This window comes from Passer montanus, unplaced genomic scaffold (genome assembly GCF_014805655.1).
Source record: "Passer montanus isolate IOZ18808 unplaced genomic scaffold, ASM1480565v1 scaffold50, whole genome shotgun sequence".
NCBI classification, from domain to species: Eukaryota; Metazoa; Chordata; class Aves; order Passeriformes; family Passeridae; genus Passer; species Passer montanus.
This window is the reverse complement of record NW_024369930.1, coordinates 168288-185367: the sequence shown is the minus strand read 5'-3', so window position 1 is coordinate 185367 and position 17080 is coordinate 168288. Positions and strand designations below refer to the sequence as shown.

At 43.4% G+C, this 17080-nt stretch overlaps 1 protein-coding gene across 1 annotated transcript in view; it reads right to left on the bottom strand.

Moving 5' to 3' along the window:
• ELAPOR2 (endosome-lysosome associated apoptosis and autophagy regulator family member 2) overlaps nucleotides 1-17080 on the bottom strand; it is a 95049-nt gene that overhangs the window by 44124 nt on the left and 33845 nt on the right. The window contains exon 2 of the mRNA XM_039723793.1: nucleotides 1217-1337. Within this exon, the coding sequence (XP_039579727.1) occupies nucleotides 1217-1337 (121 nt within the window). The remainder of the gene's footprint in view (nucleotides 1-1216; nucleotides 1338-17080) is intronic.

Genomic DNA, 17080 nt, shown 5'->3' with positions numbered 1-17080 from the left:
TTCAACAGCAGAAAAATCTTTAACAGGAGGGAAAATGAAAAGAGCTAAATATATGAGCAAATATCTGGAGAGCTTCTGGGCTCTTCATCACAAGAGGTACCTGAAAACAGTCCAGCCAAACATCAGCCATGAATGACAGTCATTTCAATGACAGCTATTTGGGCTGGAGACTGAATTATGGGATCACCTGAGGTGCTTCTCAGGTCTCTATTTCTGTAATTGAAAAAGCACATTTTAAGGATATACAGAGACTCCACATTTAAAACCCTGGAAACTAAATCCAAATACCAGGAATGACACATTCTCAAATGATGCTTGCAAGCAGTCAGAAACCTTCCAGTGATGAACACTGCTACAGAAAACATTTATGTACCTCACACTGGAACAGAGAGAAATGAAAATAAACCTTAGAGGAGCAGAGTCAGAAGTGAGTAAATCTGACATCTGCAGCAACAGAACTGAAAAGACATAGCCATTGTTCATCCTGTTTGTCAGATACAATAATTTATACCCCCTGGTATAAATTACTGCTAGGATCTTTTGTGGAGAGAATTGCTAGAGCAAGGAAGTGTGATGGGAAAAAACATTCAGACAGGGAAGCTACAAAACAGTGAGGGATGTGTTTGCAGAACAGCAGTTTGTTTATATCCCCCAGATGCAAAGAAGTGTTTCAACATTTAAAAAAATGCAGAATCAAGTCATATGAAAATGCTCCAAGTTGTTAAAAAATAAATGCATAAATAAATAAAATGTAGGAGCTTCATCATAAAAATAACTCAGGTAAATAAGACATTTACCATTCCTTATGCATTCAGCTTATGAATTAGCTAAAATATGGAAATAATGAGAATGTGGACACTATGCAAATATAGCTTGACCACTGGTGGTCACTATTTTGGCCAATACAGCTGTAAATGTCCGGAAAGCTGCAGAACTGGAGAGCAGGGCAGCTCAAGACAAGCAACCACAGCTCTTCAGGGGGTGCTGTCAGGGATGTGCCTTGTCTGTGAATCAGCATGAAAGGGCACCTGCAGCAGACAGTGACTTTCATGAATACACTGCAAAGACAATCCCTGCTCCACATCTCCAGGAGACAGAAAGCTGGGCTGGAGGGGAAGGACAACTCAGGGAAACTCGGGACATCAGTGACAGCCCTACAGATGTAAACAGCACAAAAAGCCAGTAACTGTGTGTAAAATGAGAAGTCACAACATACTGCATTCCTTCCCTCTCACGGGGTCAGGTAGTCCAGAGCACTCCACTGACGGGTTCGGGACAGCCACCCTCCACCTGGAGCCACTGCTGTCGCACTCCGTGTACTCGAAGTGGTAATCTGTCTGCAAGCAATTACAAAGAGTTTCAGTTTCAGCACAACATTTGCATATTAAGATCATTAATCAGGACTGGGATTAGCAAGCTCAGTTGTAATTAAAGCAGAGAGGAAGTGGCTGGCATGCAACACCCTGTGCAGCTTTGATGATTGCCCTGCATCACCACAGAGCCAGCGCGGCTCTCGTCAGATGCTGTGCTGCACAAATGCTAGGGCAGAAGGTGGGATTTGCAAAAGCACTTGATAGAAAGGAGGCAGATTCCACTAGAATTTTTTTTCCCAGTCTCTTAGAGCAGGATTGATGGAAAATTTCTGTCCATCACAGTATCTGATCTACAGCAGCCAAGGAGGCTTCGTCTTTGATCACTGGAGCAAGCCATACTTGAGCACAAGTCATCCCATGATATGGATGTGTAAAATGGATGGAATGATTCCTCCTGCAAGTGCCTTTCCCTCTTTGTCAGTTTCAGAGGAATGCCAGGCAAATTAGGGCAGATAACCCCAGTACTGGGATACCTGAATATGTCATCCAGGGTCAGCTCTGAGGAGTACCTCAAGGCAAAATTGTGGTGTGAAGGGAGATCAGTCCCATTGTCTCTGGGGCTGAGATAAGCCCTGGGCAGACTCAGTGAAAAATAGTAAGAAACTTCCTAGCATTAGCTAGGAAAGAATATTAGCTATTTGTCTTATTAATAGTACTGATTCATATCCCACATAGAATCTAGACTCACATTTAATTACATTTTTAGTTTTGTGTTTATGGCTCTGCTTTCAAATTCATAGCCCAGAAGTTTATGATTAAAATAAAGCTCAGCAACATCTCATTTTTCAACCAGTTTGGGTGAAACTGGCAGAATTGGTGAATTACCTTCTTCAGAGGGAAGAGACCCATGTTCAAATGACATGGCCTGGCAAGCTCCATAAGATGGTTCCATAAAGCCAAAGCCACCTCCAGCTCCCTCTGCGTTAATCAAGGTAAAACATTGATCATGTGCCCACCTGGGGACAAGGGGATAAGGAGGGGACAAGGAGATAACACATCCTAGAAACACTTCTTTCTCTCCACTGGCTACAGAGGAAAACGAGCCAGTTAATTTGGACAGAGTTCTCTCCATTTCCTCAGGGGAACCCCACCTCCAACACTGCACATCCCTTCCTGGTCCACGAAAGCACCACCAAAAAGCATGGTAACGAGGAAAATTTAGCCACAGCCTTGATGTTTGAGAAGCTTTGGGGCAGCCTGGTGTGGTGATCCATAAAGTCTGGCGGGCTCCTTTCTATTTATCTGTCTTCTGCAGGCAGGACTGGCCAAGAACCAAGGAGGGGAGGCAGTGGCTGTGTCTGCAGCCCAAGGCACAAGCACAAGAGTTCTTCAGCTGCTGCAGCTCACTCTCACTACAGCAAATCCCAGCAGAAACCTGCCTCCCTGCCATGGCTGCAGACATCAGGCCCTTATTCTGCTGCCCTAGGAGGAGATACTCTATGCACACAGGGATTATTTGGGGGGCAATCTTCTCCTGTTCCTTTCCTTGCAACTGACATTGTACATGATGGAGCAGAAGAAGGGGGAGCAGTGGGTAAGGGTTGATCCATGCTGGCTCTGATATAGATTAGTTAATTCCTGCAAATATTCAGCTGACTCACATGGAGAAGCCTTGCAATTCTCCTCATTTGCTTGCAGAAAAACAAACAATACTGAGTTTAATACTTCTCCTACTGTTACCATAGCTCTCCAGAGATATTCAAATGTTAATAAAGTTCTACCTAAACATCATCAAAGCCTTTGCTATTTTGCATCCAGGTGCAAATAATAATCTGATTTCTCCGGAATTAATATTTTCATGGCTGAATAATTATCTTTGCATCTCAATCAATGGTTTAGAATTCTAACTCACAGCACAGTGGAAAGGAAAACTATTTGTCTCAAAAAAACCAAACCCAAATCAACAGACAAAATATGATATAACACACTGCAAACTCTACAAATATACTCAATTATAATATGTATTTTCCCCTTTTCATCTCATTATGCAATCTTTCAGGAATACTTTAAAAAATATTCCTGAATCATCTCAGTATGAAATCTGCCATAAGGCAACCAGAATACACAAATGTAGTAGATTCATCTCCTAGTTCATATGACATAAGAAAAAAATGTATCTATTAAACTAAATACGCAAGACTGGAGTGAAGCAAAGAGAAGGATATTCAAGTGCACTGACTCTGACTCCCTTTCAGATCCATTTTCTATTTAATATCAGATTTTTAAAAAATAAAAGTGAGCAGTTTGGTGTCAACAATCCAGGCTGCTCTCATAGCCACCCTCTCAAAGCACACTTCAGTGACGTTGAGCCAGCAATGCAATCCCTCTGCAGCCAAAGCAGCTCCCAAAAGTGGGGCAGCTGTGAGGGACACATCATGCAGTGCAGAACCATCCCTTCTAATGGCTGGATAACAACAGGGATTCAAAATTCAGGACACTAACAAAAATTATAAAGAATAAAAGGCTTCTGCTCTCCTTCCATATTCAGGCAGATGAGTCAAGTTTTCATTCCCTCCATGGAAAACTCTCGGGCTTTAACCTGTCAGGTGAGGTTCCTGGAGAGATGGACCCAACACATGTCACTCTGATCACTCCATCCCTGTGTGCAGCTGTGTCCTCAGAGGAGCCACAAGACTCAAAAGTTTGTACAGCAGAACAAGAGTTCTCTGTGGTCTCTTTCCATTACTTTTCCCTGTACTATGCTCAGTTCCCTTGTGGATGAGTGGTTGGGGTGGGGTTTTTGTTCATTTCTTTTCTATCTGACTTTCAACTCAGCTTTGTGTCTGAAAAACCCATATGGACATGGCATTTATCTGGTAAGTGACTGTATTGAGGACTCTTCAAATTAACTTTTGCCTTTGGTTGTGCACACATGCCTAGCTCCAAAAATCTCTGCCAGCTACCAATGCTACTCTCATAGAATCAGAGAACCACAGAATGGTCTAGGTTGAAACATTAAAATCATCTAGTTCCAACCTTCCTGCAAAAAAAAAAATTGCCCAGAGAAACTGTAGATACCTCATCTATAAAAGTGTTTGAGGCCAGGTTGGATGGGTCTTTGAGCAGCCTGGGATAGTGGAAGATGTCCCTGCCCATGGCAACAGGGTTTGGCATGAGATCTTTAAGGTGCCCTCCCAACACAAACCATTCTGTGATTCAATGATTCTATGAAGCAAACATTGAGGGCCAAGCTGTATCCATCTTTTATTACCATAAATAGAACACAGAATTATTAGAATTATTACAGAATGTATTATTACAGAATACATTTGTGCTGCCTCACAGGCATGGCAGCAGCTCACAACTTCAGCTTTAAATTCACCAGCCTGGCTCCTTATGGTGGGTGAATGTAACTGCAGGAACCTGTGGTTCAGCCACATGATCCAGCACCTCAAACTGCTTCAGCAGCCTTGGTGATGTCCTCAGCCCCCAGCACAGCTCAGGTCCATCCCTGTGAGCTGGAAGCACAGCTTGGCTGCAGCACCCACAGCTTCCATCACACGCAAAGTTTGCAGGAATGTTTACTGGAAATTGCCCATTAATGCTGCTTACAGGGCTCAGAGCCTCTAATCTGCCTCAGGAATTTGAACTCCCAAATATAGAAGGCTGACCATGGAGCCAGCACAGCACCATGGGACACTTACAACACCTTTGCTTCTCATGGAAAAATGCCATTATTTTGGGATTTCCTTACAGAATGGCTTATATTGAAAGGAACATTAAAGATTGTATACTTTCAACCCCATGACAGAAAAATTTCTTCACCCTCCAGTTCTCTGAAGTGAATTTCATGGCAAATCCATTGCCAGATGTTATCTGTTGCCAGCTCCTACTCTGGCTTTGCTTTCAATATTTTTTCCCACTATCATCCACTCATACAGTAACTTTACATTTGGCCACAGGCCTGTTTTCATTTTAACTGTAATTCTGACTCTGTTTTATTACTTTTCTGCACTTGGCGTTCATCTTCTAAATACGTCCCTCCTCCAGTTCAACTATAATTTCCTATAGCATTTCTTATTTTATTGATCATAATTCCTAGGGTTTGGTAAAACAGGTTTGAATATTAGACCCAAAGAGAAAGTTCCTGTTGGAAAGCGTCTCTCAGGAAAATATTAACAACATCCCAAACAGGGTTAAACTTGGAAAAAATGCAATTTTCTAAATGGAAAATTGATGCTGTTCCAAGAAACTGCTCAGGATCTATGTGTAGTCCTCAGCATTAAATTCCAAATGAAAGGTTAATAGTAACCTGAAAAATACTACCAAAAATAGGCATCTGCATTTGCTTTACCCTGTGCTGAATTTTGCTTTATTGTTCTTGGGGAATTAGTGAAATCACATCAGCAGCACCATGCAAAGCTGCAATGAGAAACTCTCTGACCTACACATGCTCCCTTTGAAGGACACCCTGCACAAAAAAGAAGCCCTTGTGCATGCACATGACGTCAAAGAGATGGTGCACTGGTCACAGCTCTGCCAGGGGGAGGAGAACACGACAGAATGTTTCCAGCATCCCATGCTCAAAACCCATCAATATGGGATTGATGGTGTGGGCCTGGCACCCTCGCACTCATCCTGTGCCAAGCTGCAGCTGAGATCTCCTGGCTCCCTTGGGGCACCCACACCTCCTGCCCTGCAGCCCTTCCCCAGCTCCCAGCCCACCAGGAGCTGGCTGAGCAATCTGCAGCAAGGTGTGTCCCACCCTGTGTCCCCTGCAGCCCCACTGCCCCCATCTCACACAATTCCTGTCTTCACTTTAAGTGGCACCAAGTGTCCCTCCGTGCCCAGCTCCCCAGGCCCAGTGCATGTAATGTCAGATGTCTCCAGACCTCTACATCTGAGCTAGACATCTCACAAGAGTTGACTGACACAGGCATTTCCAGGGAACAGATCCTCTGTCTTAAAATAAAAGCCTATTTCAGGGTATTTCTGAAACTCTACAAGTATTGTTTTCTTCTCCACTGACTGGAGAGCTTTCTTCCAGACAACCCATGTAGCAATGAGCTTTCTCCATGACAAAGAATGAGCTTTCTCCATGACAAAGAGCAACACCCTCTTCATGCCCTTCCTATTTCTCTGCACCAATTTCTTCATTCCTGCCTTTCACATAGATGGGAGATGCCTTATAATCCTTCCACTTAATTAGAAACAAAGAGCAGAGAAGGCGCAAGCCCTTACAACCAGTTCCCAATGCACTGAAACCCTCAGTCTGGGCAGAAAATACTGGATGAAGCCCAGGAGCAAAGAGCATTTGCCATATCTGCTATGAAACACGATAGCAAAAGTCTCCTGCAATTTAACAGTTTGCTCTACTCCTGTTGTTTTCCAACCACAGACATTACTGAGTCAAATAAAAACCAACCAAACAAAAAAAAATCCACAAAAACCCCCTCCAAAAAAAAAACAAAAAAAAAACAACAACAAAAAAAAAAAAAAAACCAAAAAAACCCAAACCAAACCAATAAAGAAAAAAAAAACACAGAAAATAAAAGAAAAAAATAAGTAAAAAACTCTTCTATGCTACCTGGCCAATATTACTAACCAAAAACTCTCAAGAGGTTGCTACTCCTTCCCCGAACATGGACTTGTTCCACTGATACTTTTGCTTAACCCGATTAACTGCACACAATGCTATTAAAAGATACTGCTTGCCAAAAGGGGCATCCATAATCTTTAAAGACCTCTGTGCTGTCTATATTTACATGTACAATAGGGATTAGTTGTGTATTTATGAAAAAAAAAACCCCTCAACTCTCCTCAGAAATAAAAGCCAGTTTTAAGGAAAGAATGGCTACAGGCAGACATAAGAAGGGATCCCAACTTCACTGAGCACTGCTGTGATTCCCCCCAGACAAATCTCAATGAAAATGAGTCAACATTTTCACTTCCCTGCTACACCAAGAAATGTCACCCAAAAAAAGAGCAGATGCAGAGACATGGCATTCTCCCTGCATGGCTGTTTCCCAAGTCTGGCATCCACAGCATTAGCACACTGAGGGGAAATGCTTTCAACACTCTGAGACTGCTCCAGAGCTTTCAAGGGCTGCTTATCAGTCACTCCTAATTCAGGCTTTGAAAAGGAGAAGCTAGTTCCCATTTCTTGTTAGTTTTGAGCTTCTAGCCCTTCCTCCTCTTTTACCATGCTCATTATTTGTAATTCTATCCCAAATATCCCTGCTGCTCCTTTGTGCTCCTATCACCCAGCCCATGAGGAAGCAACAGACCCTTGAGTCAGAAGAGCTGTCACATCTCTCCTCCAGACCTAATGCCCAGCTCTACACCTCCCCAACATGAGTACATTCCTCTTTAATCTCCTTTGAAATTGCTTATATCAGTGATTTTCAGCTGAAAATTTGAGCCAGGTTTTCAATCATTCCTAAATCCCCAAATTCCTAAAGACATTTATGTGTGTTCCGCCACATTTCTCTTTTCTGGACCCCTAATTCCTTTGAGGCTGTTTTGGCAGTAAGAATCCCAGACCTAATTGCATTACTTAGAACTTCACAAGGCAGCTGCATATATTCAGACTTTCTCAAAATCAGGCTATTTGCATCTTGAATCTAATTCATGCACCAGGTTTCAATCACCAGAAGCTGAGGTTGGAACACTGCCAAAGCCATCTGCAAATTAGAGATGAACTGAAGAGGTTTACTGAATGAAAGCCAGAATTCAGCAAAAATGTATCATCAATATTTGCAAGGAATCAGAATAAATGACATTTTACTAAGTTTTTATATCACCTATTTAAATGTAAACCAGAATTCTAACCCAAACGTGTTAAAATAAATGTCCAGTCCTAGGCCAGTGAGCAGAGTGACCTACAGTGGACAGATGTCTGCAGAATGATGGGTGAAGTTCAGAGAGCCATGAGCAGCTCAGTCAGCAGGAGGAAGACAGAGACAGCCCTTAGCAATGTTTACAAACAACAACTGATAAAAAAGTGTTTGGATGAGTATAGTGTCCCACTGGAAATGAAAAAGGCATTGAGCTCTCACACTAACCAGGTCAAAGGACTTCCTTTGCTCTTGGTGAACCTGATGCAGCATGGGATGAAGCTCACCAGAGAGACAACCAGGAGGTGGTTCCAGCACATCCCAGATGTTCAGAGTAGGACACAGGAACTGCATCCATTTCTCCCTCCACAGCTGCAGAGTTTGGACAGACTCATTTCCACACAAGTACCTGAGGTTAGATGGGACAAGTCCTTGCTGCTCCTTCCTGCTGCAGCCAGCTGTCACCTGCTGGACATTCAGAATGTGTTGGTGCAGCCCCTGACCTCTCAACTCCCAGAGATGCTTGTCATAGAAATCACGTGCTGTTACTACAGCAGGATGCAGCCAGCTGTCACCTGCTGGACATTCAGAATGTGTTGGTGCAGCCCCTGTCACCTCTCAACTCCCAGAGATGCTTATCATAGAAATCATGCGCTGTTACTACAGCAGGGTTTTAAATTAAGACATTGCAGAGTTAGAAGGGCATTTCAGAAACCATTTAGTCCGTGTTCTTGCCCCCCACACCTAAACCATTCCTGACAGAAGTTTGCCTAACCTTTTAGAAACCTCCCAGTGACAGCTCTGCAGGGTGAGGCTCACAGTTATTGGCTCGATAAAACGATGCTAATGCACTCAGACCATTCATCAGGCAGCTAATGAAGCAGATATCATCAGCCAGGGAGCTGAGCAGAAGAGCTGGGAGAAATTTCTAAGGGGTGAAGGGTTTATTTGTTGAAAAGTGCAGCCCAAAAGATACCATTTCAGCATATAAAGAGATTCAGAGAGCATGGCTAGCCCCAAACGCTGGCTGCAACCCTCCAAGAAATCACATTTACTTTGCTATACATTTATATTTATTACATGATTTGTTGAAGATACTTTCTTAAGGACAGTGCATTCCCATATAACACAACATCAGCTGCAAGAAACTGCAGGGCTGTGCTCTGAACAGTTCTTCTCTTGGCTGTCAGGCACCCTCCCTCTGGCTGGAGTCAGTGGAGATTTCTCCAGCCTCACAGGGCACCAGTCAAGTCAGAGACTGTCATCTTCTAGCAGAGATGGTGCTTTCTCACTCTGTCACTTCTTCAGACTTTGCCAAATCCCTTTCAGCAGCAGTCTAGTAATCACTAGGAGAGTTTTTATTATCATTATCTTATTTTTCCTTTCAGGGACCATTTTCAGTCTGAAAAGGTCAGGTCAGGCAGCAGCCTTTTGACTATGAGAAATTTATTTTTCTTTTAAATAAAACTCCACCAAAAAAGCTATGTGCAGCCCAACCCCAGCCATCTTTGAAAGGATCTGGGATTATTTATTTTTGCAACCTGCAGAAACAAGTAGCCTCTAGTAAAACACTGTCTCTTTCATCCAGGGCCTTATCTATTGCCCAGTTAAGTCAGTAAAAGATATCCATTCACTTCAAAGGACAACAGGATGAGCCATAGTTAACCAGCTCATGCACTCATCACCCTGATGTTGTTTAAATAACAGGCAATGGTCATTGCCATCCTTGCAAATGAAGCTCCAGAGAAGGCAAAAACCTTTCTCCTTTTTAAAATAATCCCACTGAATTTCAGGGAAGGAGATACCAAGCAGAAAATTTTACAGGATGGCACAAAATGACCCTCAGAAAGATTATTTTCAGCCAAACAAACTGTATTTGCAGAGGCATATCCAGTGATGGCTTAATAAGCTAATAAGTAGTGTTGAGCAGTTTGTCTGCCCCAAACCACATTTTCCTTTTCCCTTGTGTCAGCACTACATCTATAAAGAACCTGATCCACCATAAAGTCATTTTTTCTCCTAGTTTTCAGCAGAACAGCTCCCTGCATACTGTGTCAGCACTGCTGTGGACACAGAAAGGAGTGGCAATGGATGGCCAAGGCAGAAAGATGGATAGAGAAAGAAAAGCATTTTCAGTCAGGAACAGAACTGACCTATTGGTCACACAGACTTAGACTGGATTAAATTGGTGGCAAAACTACTCCTTGATCTTGATGCCTTCTTTCCCAGCTTCCACAGCTTTATTATTCAAGGGTTTGGGTCTCTCAGGCACCACAGAACATTTTAATGAATATGGAAATTAACACAGTCTCTAGGGATACACATCTCCAAAGCCACTCAATAGAATTTCCAAATGCATATTCTGGTTCTTAGCAACAAAGCCTTACAAATCTTCATCAAAGAGAGACTTTTTAATGCCAGTCAGACCATAGAAAATTGAGAGTTAAGAGAATAAGCTTTGTGTTTTAACTGCATCTTTGGTGAAATGCTGATTCCTGTTTCAAAACCTCCTATCCCCACTTTACAAAAAGCAACTTGCAGGAAAGCCATCAAGAAGAAATTCTGCCATGATGATACACATTTGTATTGTATCTCAAGACCTAAAATATTATTTTCCTAAAGGAGAAAGGAGGGGTTAAACCTCACACCCTGCTCCATCATCCCCCCCATAGCTTGACCTGGGTGATTTGGAGATGGGGGAGTGAGGGTGTAACACACCTCAGATACAGCATGAGATGGATGTAGCGAAGTGCACCTTGTAAAAATGGCAGGACACATCAAATCCTTTGGCAAACAGGGCTGGGTCTCCTTTACAATGCACAGGAAGGTTATCATGGGCCAGAGGCTTAAGTCCTACTACTTCATCAGCTGCTGGCTTGCTTTTGGAGTCTCAGAGAAGTCTTCACTCACCTGCCTTTCAAGTATAATCTCATTTGGCACCCCTGGAAATGATACATTTCTCCACAAATTATTCTGGGAACCAAACCACTTTATAGTGTCTTACCTAATGCCAAATACTGAGACAGGTCAGGAGTGAAATCCAGAAGCTGAGTCCTTAAACATATAATAACTGTCTTATTCACAGGCAAAGGTAAAAACCACAAAACATATTTGAATTTACTAATGCAATTCCACAGTATTTTTTCCACTGTCTGCGTGGCTTCTGTGAAATGGAAAGCTTGGAGAACTTATTTTCTTTACATTTAAGACTCTGTAATAGGCCACTCACAAGTGCAACAAAGAGGATACTTCTCTCCTACACAAGGACAGAGCTTGTAAAAACAGCAGGTTAATAATATGTTCTCTATCTCTGGCAGGTCATTCCACATATAAGAACCACCAAAAGCACCTACCAGGAAGAGGGAATAAGAAGTGAAATAGTATGGCACAGAAAGCAGCAGAAGTTTCCCACTCAAGTTTTCTACCATTACATCCCTGTCATCATCTATCACAAGTCTCTGGCAGGTCATTCCACATATAAGAACCACCAAAAGCACCTACCAGGAAGAGGGAATAAGAAGTGAAATAGTATGGCACAGAAAGCAGCAGAAGTTTCCCACTCAAGTTTCCTACCATCACATCCCTGTCATCATCTGTCACAAGACCCATCCCTAGGCTGAAGGGATACTCCCTGCAAGCATTGGCTTTTGGTTTCCACTGCTCAGGACTATGGAAAAGAGTGCTGGCTAGTATCTTTGGAGTATGTTTGGTTTAGAATAGGATGCCAGTCAAATTAGAGCAGTCCAAGCATCAGGAAAAACTTCAACTCAGGTGGGACGTGCTGCCAGGACTGGATTGAGGAGTTCCACCTTACCAGAAAACTTTTTATAATATCTATACCTGTATTTCCAAAACACTCCAAACTCAAAAAATGCCACCAAACTTTTTAGCTGAAAGTTTAAAAGTTAACTGTCTCAAGGGCAACATAACTTTCTCAGGTCACAAATAAATTTAAATGATGGTATAAAACTGTCTGGCTTGTTTCCAACAGAGAGGATAGAAGAGAAATGAGAGAGACATGTCCAATATCCAGTGATTCCGCTGGGAGGAAAATCTGCTAGACGTGATCAATTAATTCATTGTAATGAAGAGCACTGTAACCTGCTATCAATCATTTTTGTCCTGTGCTTTGTATCACATGGATTTCTAATATATGCACATGCCAGGGGACCTGAAGGAATATTACTCAGTGTGTCTTTCAACTGGCTTTTTCAACTGTAAATCATGCGATTATTTGTTAACAAGTCGGGGATGTGTTAACAATCTGATGACATTTCATTTATGACTCTTGTCTAGGTAAAGCCTCCAAGGTGCACTAAATACAAGCAAATAAAAAAACCAGTCACCTTTAATGAGTGTGTGGGCATGTACACACCTGCTTGTGCATTTTTGTATGCACACATAGCAACTCACACAAGGATAACTCTGTCATCATTTAACCCACAAGCTCCATCTCCCCTTGGCTGATAAAATTTGGTACAGCTCTGCTGCCTGCAGAGCCACACTGATTTACACCCACGGAGACTCTAGCTTCTTGTTTATCTTTTAACAGAATGACAAAAGGTTGTTAAAGTAACACACAGGTCGTGGGTGAAGTCTGGGGTACCTGACCCTTGCTCCATGAGACCCCCTGAATGTACACCCAGAACCAAAACATCTTGAACCCTTCCAGCAATGACAGCTAATTAGGTGCTGCAGAATTAACTTTCATCCCCCACCTGTGTGCTGGGGGTGACTAATTGCATTCACAGAATGAATCAGTTTGCAATTCTAAGTACACCAGTAAATCCCAGCATGGGATTTACCCAGTTTACCCAAGAACCCAGCAAATGGACAAGCATGAGAAGATGCCATAAGGATGGGATTGACCTCACCAGGACACAGATAACAAAGATGACAGAACAAGGGCTTGATGTCTTTCCCCACATTTGAACCAAAAACTGCTCTGAGAAAGAGCTCATTTCATGAGAACATCTTGCTGCAGGTGGAGCACTGGTCACAAATGCTGCTCCCTTCCAGGGTCCCACCACAGCTCCTCGGGGTCTGTGGCAAGGCCACGTCAAGGCAATGTCCACAGTGCTCTGAAGGAAGACAGCAGCTAACTTCTGCCTTCTCTGCTTGCTAACACCCACAGAAATCTTGTGGCTAAATCCATGTCTGGATTTCCTCACGGGATTTGAAAAACCTATTTATTTTATCCCCTCCCTCCCCAGATGCTTTTAAGTTGTGTTACATATCACTGAAGTGCTGGTGCTCTGGGAGGAATATTAACATCAAATATAAATACAGGCATTACAACCAAAGCCATCTGTTCCTTCCTGTTGATTACGAATCTATTCTCCTCACCCAGAGCTACTCCAGCCTCGTGATCTCTCCTGCAGCCTCTGTCTCTGCAGCACCACAACAAACGTGCAAATACACAAGCTCCACTCCAATTAACCTCTGCACAGGTTCAGACCAGCCACAAGGGATTGTCAGGAGCAAGGAAACAAGCATCTAGAGCTGGACAGAAAATATTCCCATGGACACTGAGAGGAAAGCACATCATGGGGGCTTTGCAGCTGCCCATTCGTAGCACCGTGAGTGCTTCAGTGCTTCACCTCAGTGGCCGGAGACAAATCTGTGGCTCTGGTAAGATAAAAATCACAGTTCAGGAAAAGCACATGCCGCTCTGAATCAGACCAATTGCCAGCAGACCACCCTAACCTGGCCTGAGACAAGAGCAGGTCTTTGAAGAGCAGATACAGAGGCCCCAGAAATACAGGAGGAACAATACATAACTTGGGACAAAGCATGAAGGCATTCAGACCCACATGACAAACCAGGAACAACCAAAGGCTCTTCCCTTTCCTTTAAGGACTGTGACCTACAGCTCCAGCTAAAACAGCTGCAGTAATATTTCTCCACAAGCTTCACATAATCACTTTCTCCCCTTTCATTATTTCTATTTCCTATTTCTATGCAAAACTCCCACGGGAAAAGGTCACAAAAGATTTGGATGGAAATACCCTTCAGCAAGTGGAGCAGGAAACACAATTTACAGCCCTTTTCCTGGGGCAATGACAACCCTCTTCCCTCTCTCGTGACATCAGAGATTCCAATGAGAATTTTCCTTGTGTCCTTGCCAAGCCAGCTCAGCCTGATCCTTCCAGCAAGGAGCAGATGCCAGACTCCCCTCTTGTCCCAGTTCCCTTGGCCAGCCCTCAGGACGGCTGCGAGGTGCGGTCAAGCTGTTTGGAGCTGCCCCAGGCAGAAACAATAGCTCAGGAAAGCTGTTTGCTCCCTCAGTTCCTTTTCAGGTAGCGTAGAGAAATGGAGCCAAACAGAAGTTCAATCAATTGAGGCTTGAAATAGAAACAAGACCGTGCTGACTGCCACGACAGAGCACGGAAAGGGCTGCTGGGCTCGAGTGCACACAGAGCTGAAAGAGGTGTCATATTTGCTCCTGGGGCTGCAGGATTTGCATGTGACTCCCTCTGAGTTTATCAGCAGTTTCATTGCATAATGAAGTAAATAATCAGGGATTTGCAGAACAGAAGGCTCATGCTTGCTGCACTGCTCCAAGACAGATCCACAATCAGGCTCCACATCCCTGCCATGCAGTGGGGAGGGAGTTGCACACCCTAACATCAAAATCTACAAGAACCAGCCAAAAGCACCAAAGGCAAAATTCAAAGCAAATTTGAAATTGTACGAATAGAACTAACCTATGCCTCTCCCCAAAGCTGGAGCCAGTGTATGAGGGAAGACTACTCCCTACTCAAGTCAGTCTCCATTAAGCAAAAGTTTTCCCAGCATTCTGCAAGTTCAGCACATGAGCTCTGAACCAGCTTCACTAAGCTTGCTGCAAATTCATGTCCAAAGCAGGATCTGTCTGCAGGGGTTCATATTCCTACCCTAACTGGAAAATCTGAAATTCTGAGGTAGTGGTGACACCCAGTGAAATGGGTGAGAACAGCCCTGATGTCCACATCTGCTCTGTAGTGCTCTTCTCAGCTCTAGATCTAAGATCTGAAATCAGAGTCTATAAAAAATCTGATAATTCAGTGTTTAACTTACATCTGCTTCCTTATGACACAGAAAACTGAAGAACAGCTTGGGCACCCTGGTGACTTTATCCTCAGAGCATCTTTCCAACACAGAACCACAAAATTGTTTGGATTGGAAACGACCTTAAAAATCATGTCCTTCCAACCTCCCTGCCATGGGCAGGGATGCCAAACACTAGACCAGGTTGCTTAAAGCCCCATCCCGTCTGGTCTTGAACACTTTCAGTGAAAACAAGTGTTCTTATCCTAAATGTAATTCTGCCCAGGAGCTAAAAGCCAGCACATTTAGGTCTTTATTTGTAAAAGGTACAAAAGAGCTTTGCACTTGTTACAACAGCAGCTGAGCTCTTCAACAGCTTGGAATCATGTCCCAAGTGCTGTGGCAAGTGGCACACAAGAAGATCAAATGCAGATCTCCTGAGGGTCAAAACACTGGATCAAACTCTTTGTTAAGAGCTTTCTAAATCTGTAGTGTTGATCCTGCCTGAGGGACTGCTGGAAGGGAGTTGCTTTTGCCGTGGGAGGAAATCTTGCAGCAGCCCTCGCCATGGCAATTCCAGACAGCACTTCTGCAGAGCTTCAAAAAGCAACAAAATAGGAACATTTAGCCCCACTTTTACAATTCTGCAAAGCTTTCTCGATAATCCATCTGTTTTCTTGCCAAGGAAAGCTCATCACACAAAGTCAGGGGCGCAGGGTTCTCCAGCCAATTAGGCAGGCAGCGCTGCTCAACGTGCCTCCACTGAGCAAGCAGGCTTCCCCTGAGCAGGCACGGGCGTGTGGGCTGCTGTGCCAGGCCACCAACACCATCCATCTTGTGTCAGACAGCCCCACGCAGCCAGCACAAGGTTAATGTAGTCAAGGTGCAAAAAAAAAAAAAAAGAAGAAAAAAAGAATAATAATACACTGAAAGGCAATGTGCATATAGATCACCTAATTTTCAAATACTGTGAGCTCTGCATTTCTCAGGCTAGTGCTGGCACAGGCTCCCACAGCCTCCTCCCACCACTGACCACAGTGTACTTTGTAAGCTCTGAGGTTTTAAGCAAGGTTCAACATTGAAAGAAGAGCAGTGGAAATTAAGAGATGATATAGGTGCATGACATGCTTGTATTTTGAAGTGGCAACCAAACATATTTTTAATTGGCTTTGAAAATCAGAATTAAGCACAGCGACAGCATAATTACATTTCCATTTTTCTCCACAAACTGTACCTATTTCAACAGTAGCAAATCTGCCCTGAATTAGGAGTCTGGAAGTTTGCTGTCATCATTTAAAAGAGTCTAAATGTCTCTTCTGACCATCCAAGGAGAGAGGTGGGGCCTCCATAGGATGGTACATGTCATCCCAGAGGAGTCCCTGCCACCTGAGAGACTTTAAGCTGAAACCACTCAGGATGTCAAAGTCATTCACTCTGAAGGCTGGAAGGAAGGAGGGGAGGAGGGAGAAGAGTTTGAGTTGTGGGGTTTGCTCAGCTGAAAAGCAAAGGATATTTTATTCTGAAATACCCATGCAACAGGAGATAGTCTGCTTTCCAGCTAAAAGTGAGCTTGTCAAAATGCACTAGAAAACATTCTCTTCAATGTGGAAGACTGCAAATCCCAACCAGGATAACATTTGCTTCTAAGGCAAAAAAAAAAGGAAATAAAAAGGCACACAACCTACCCAGTGACATTTCCCCTCATTTGAAATAGTGCAGATATCAGATTTTTTCAGGACTCAGAATACAACCACAGCACAACCCACAGAACCCAGCCAAAGCTTTATCACATCAGATGGAGACAACCTCAACACTAATTAATTGTAACACCCAATGCAGAGATAACCCCAGTCAATGTGTATTAAGGGTCTCCTGCAGCACTCAGGGAGACTCCAGGGATGA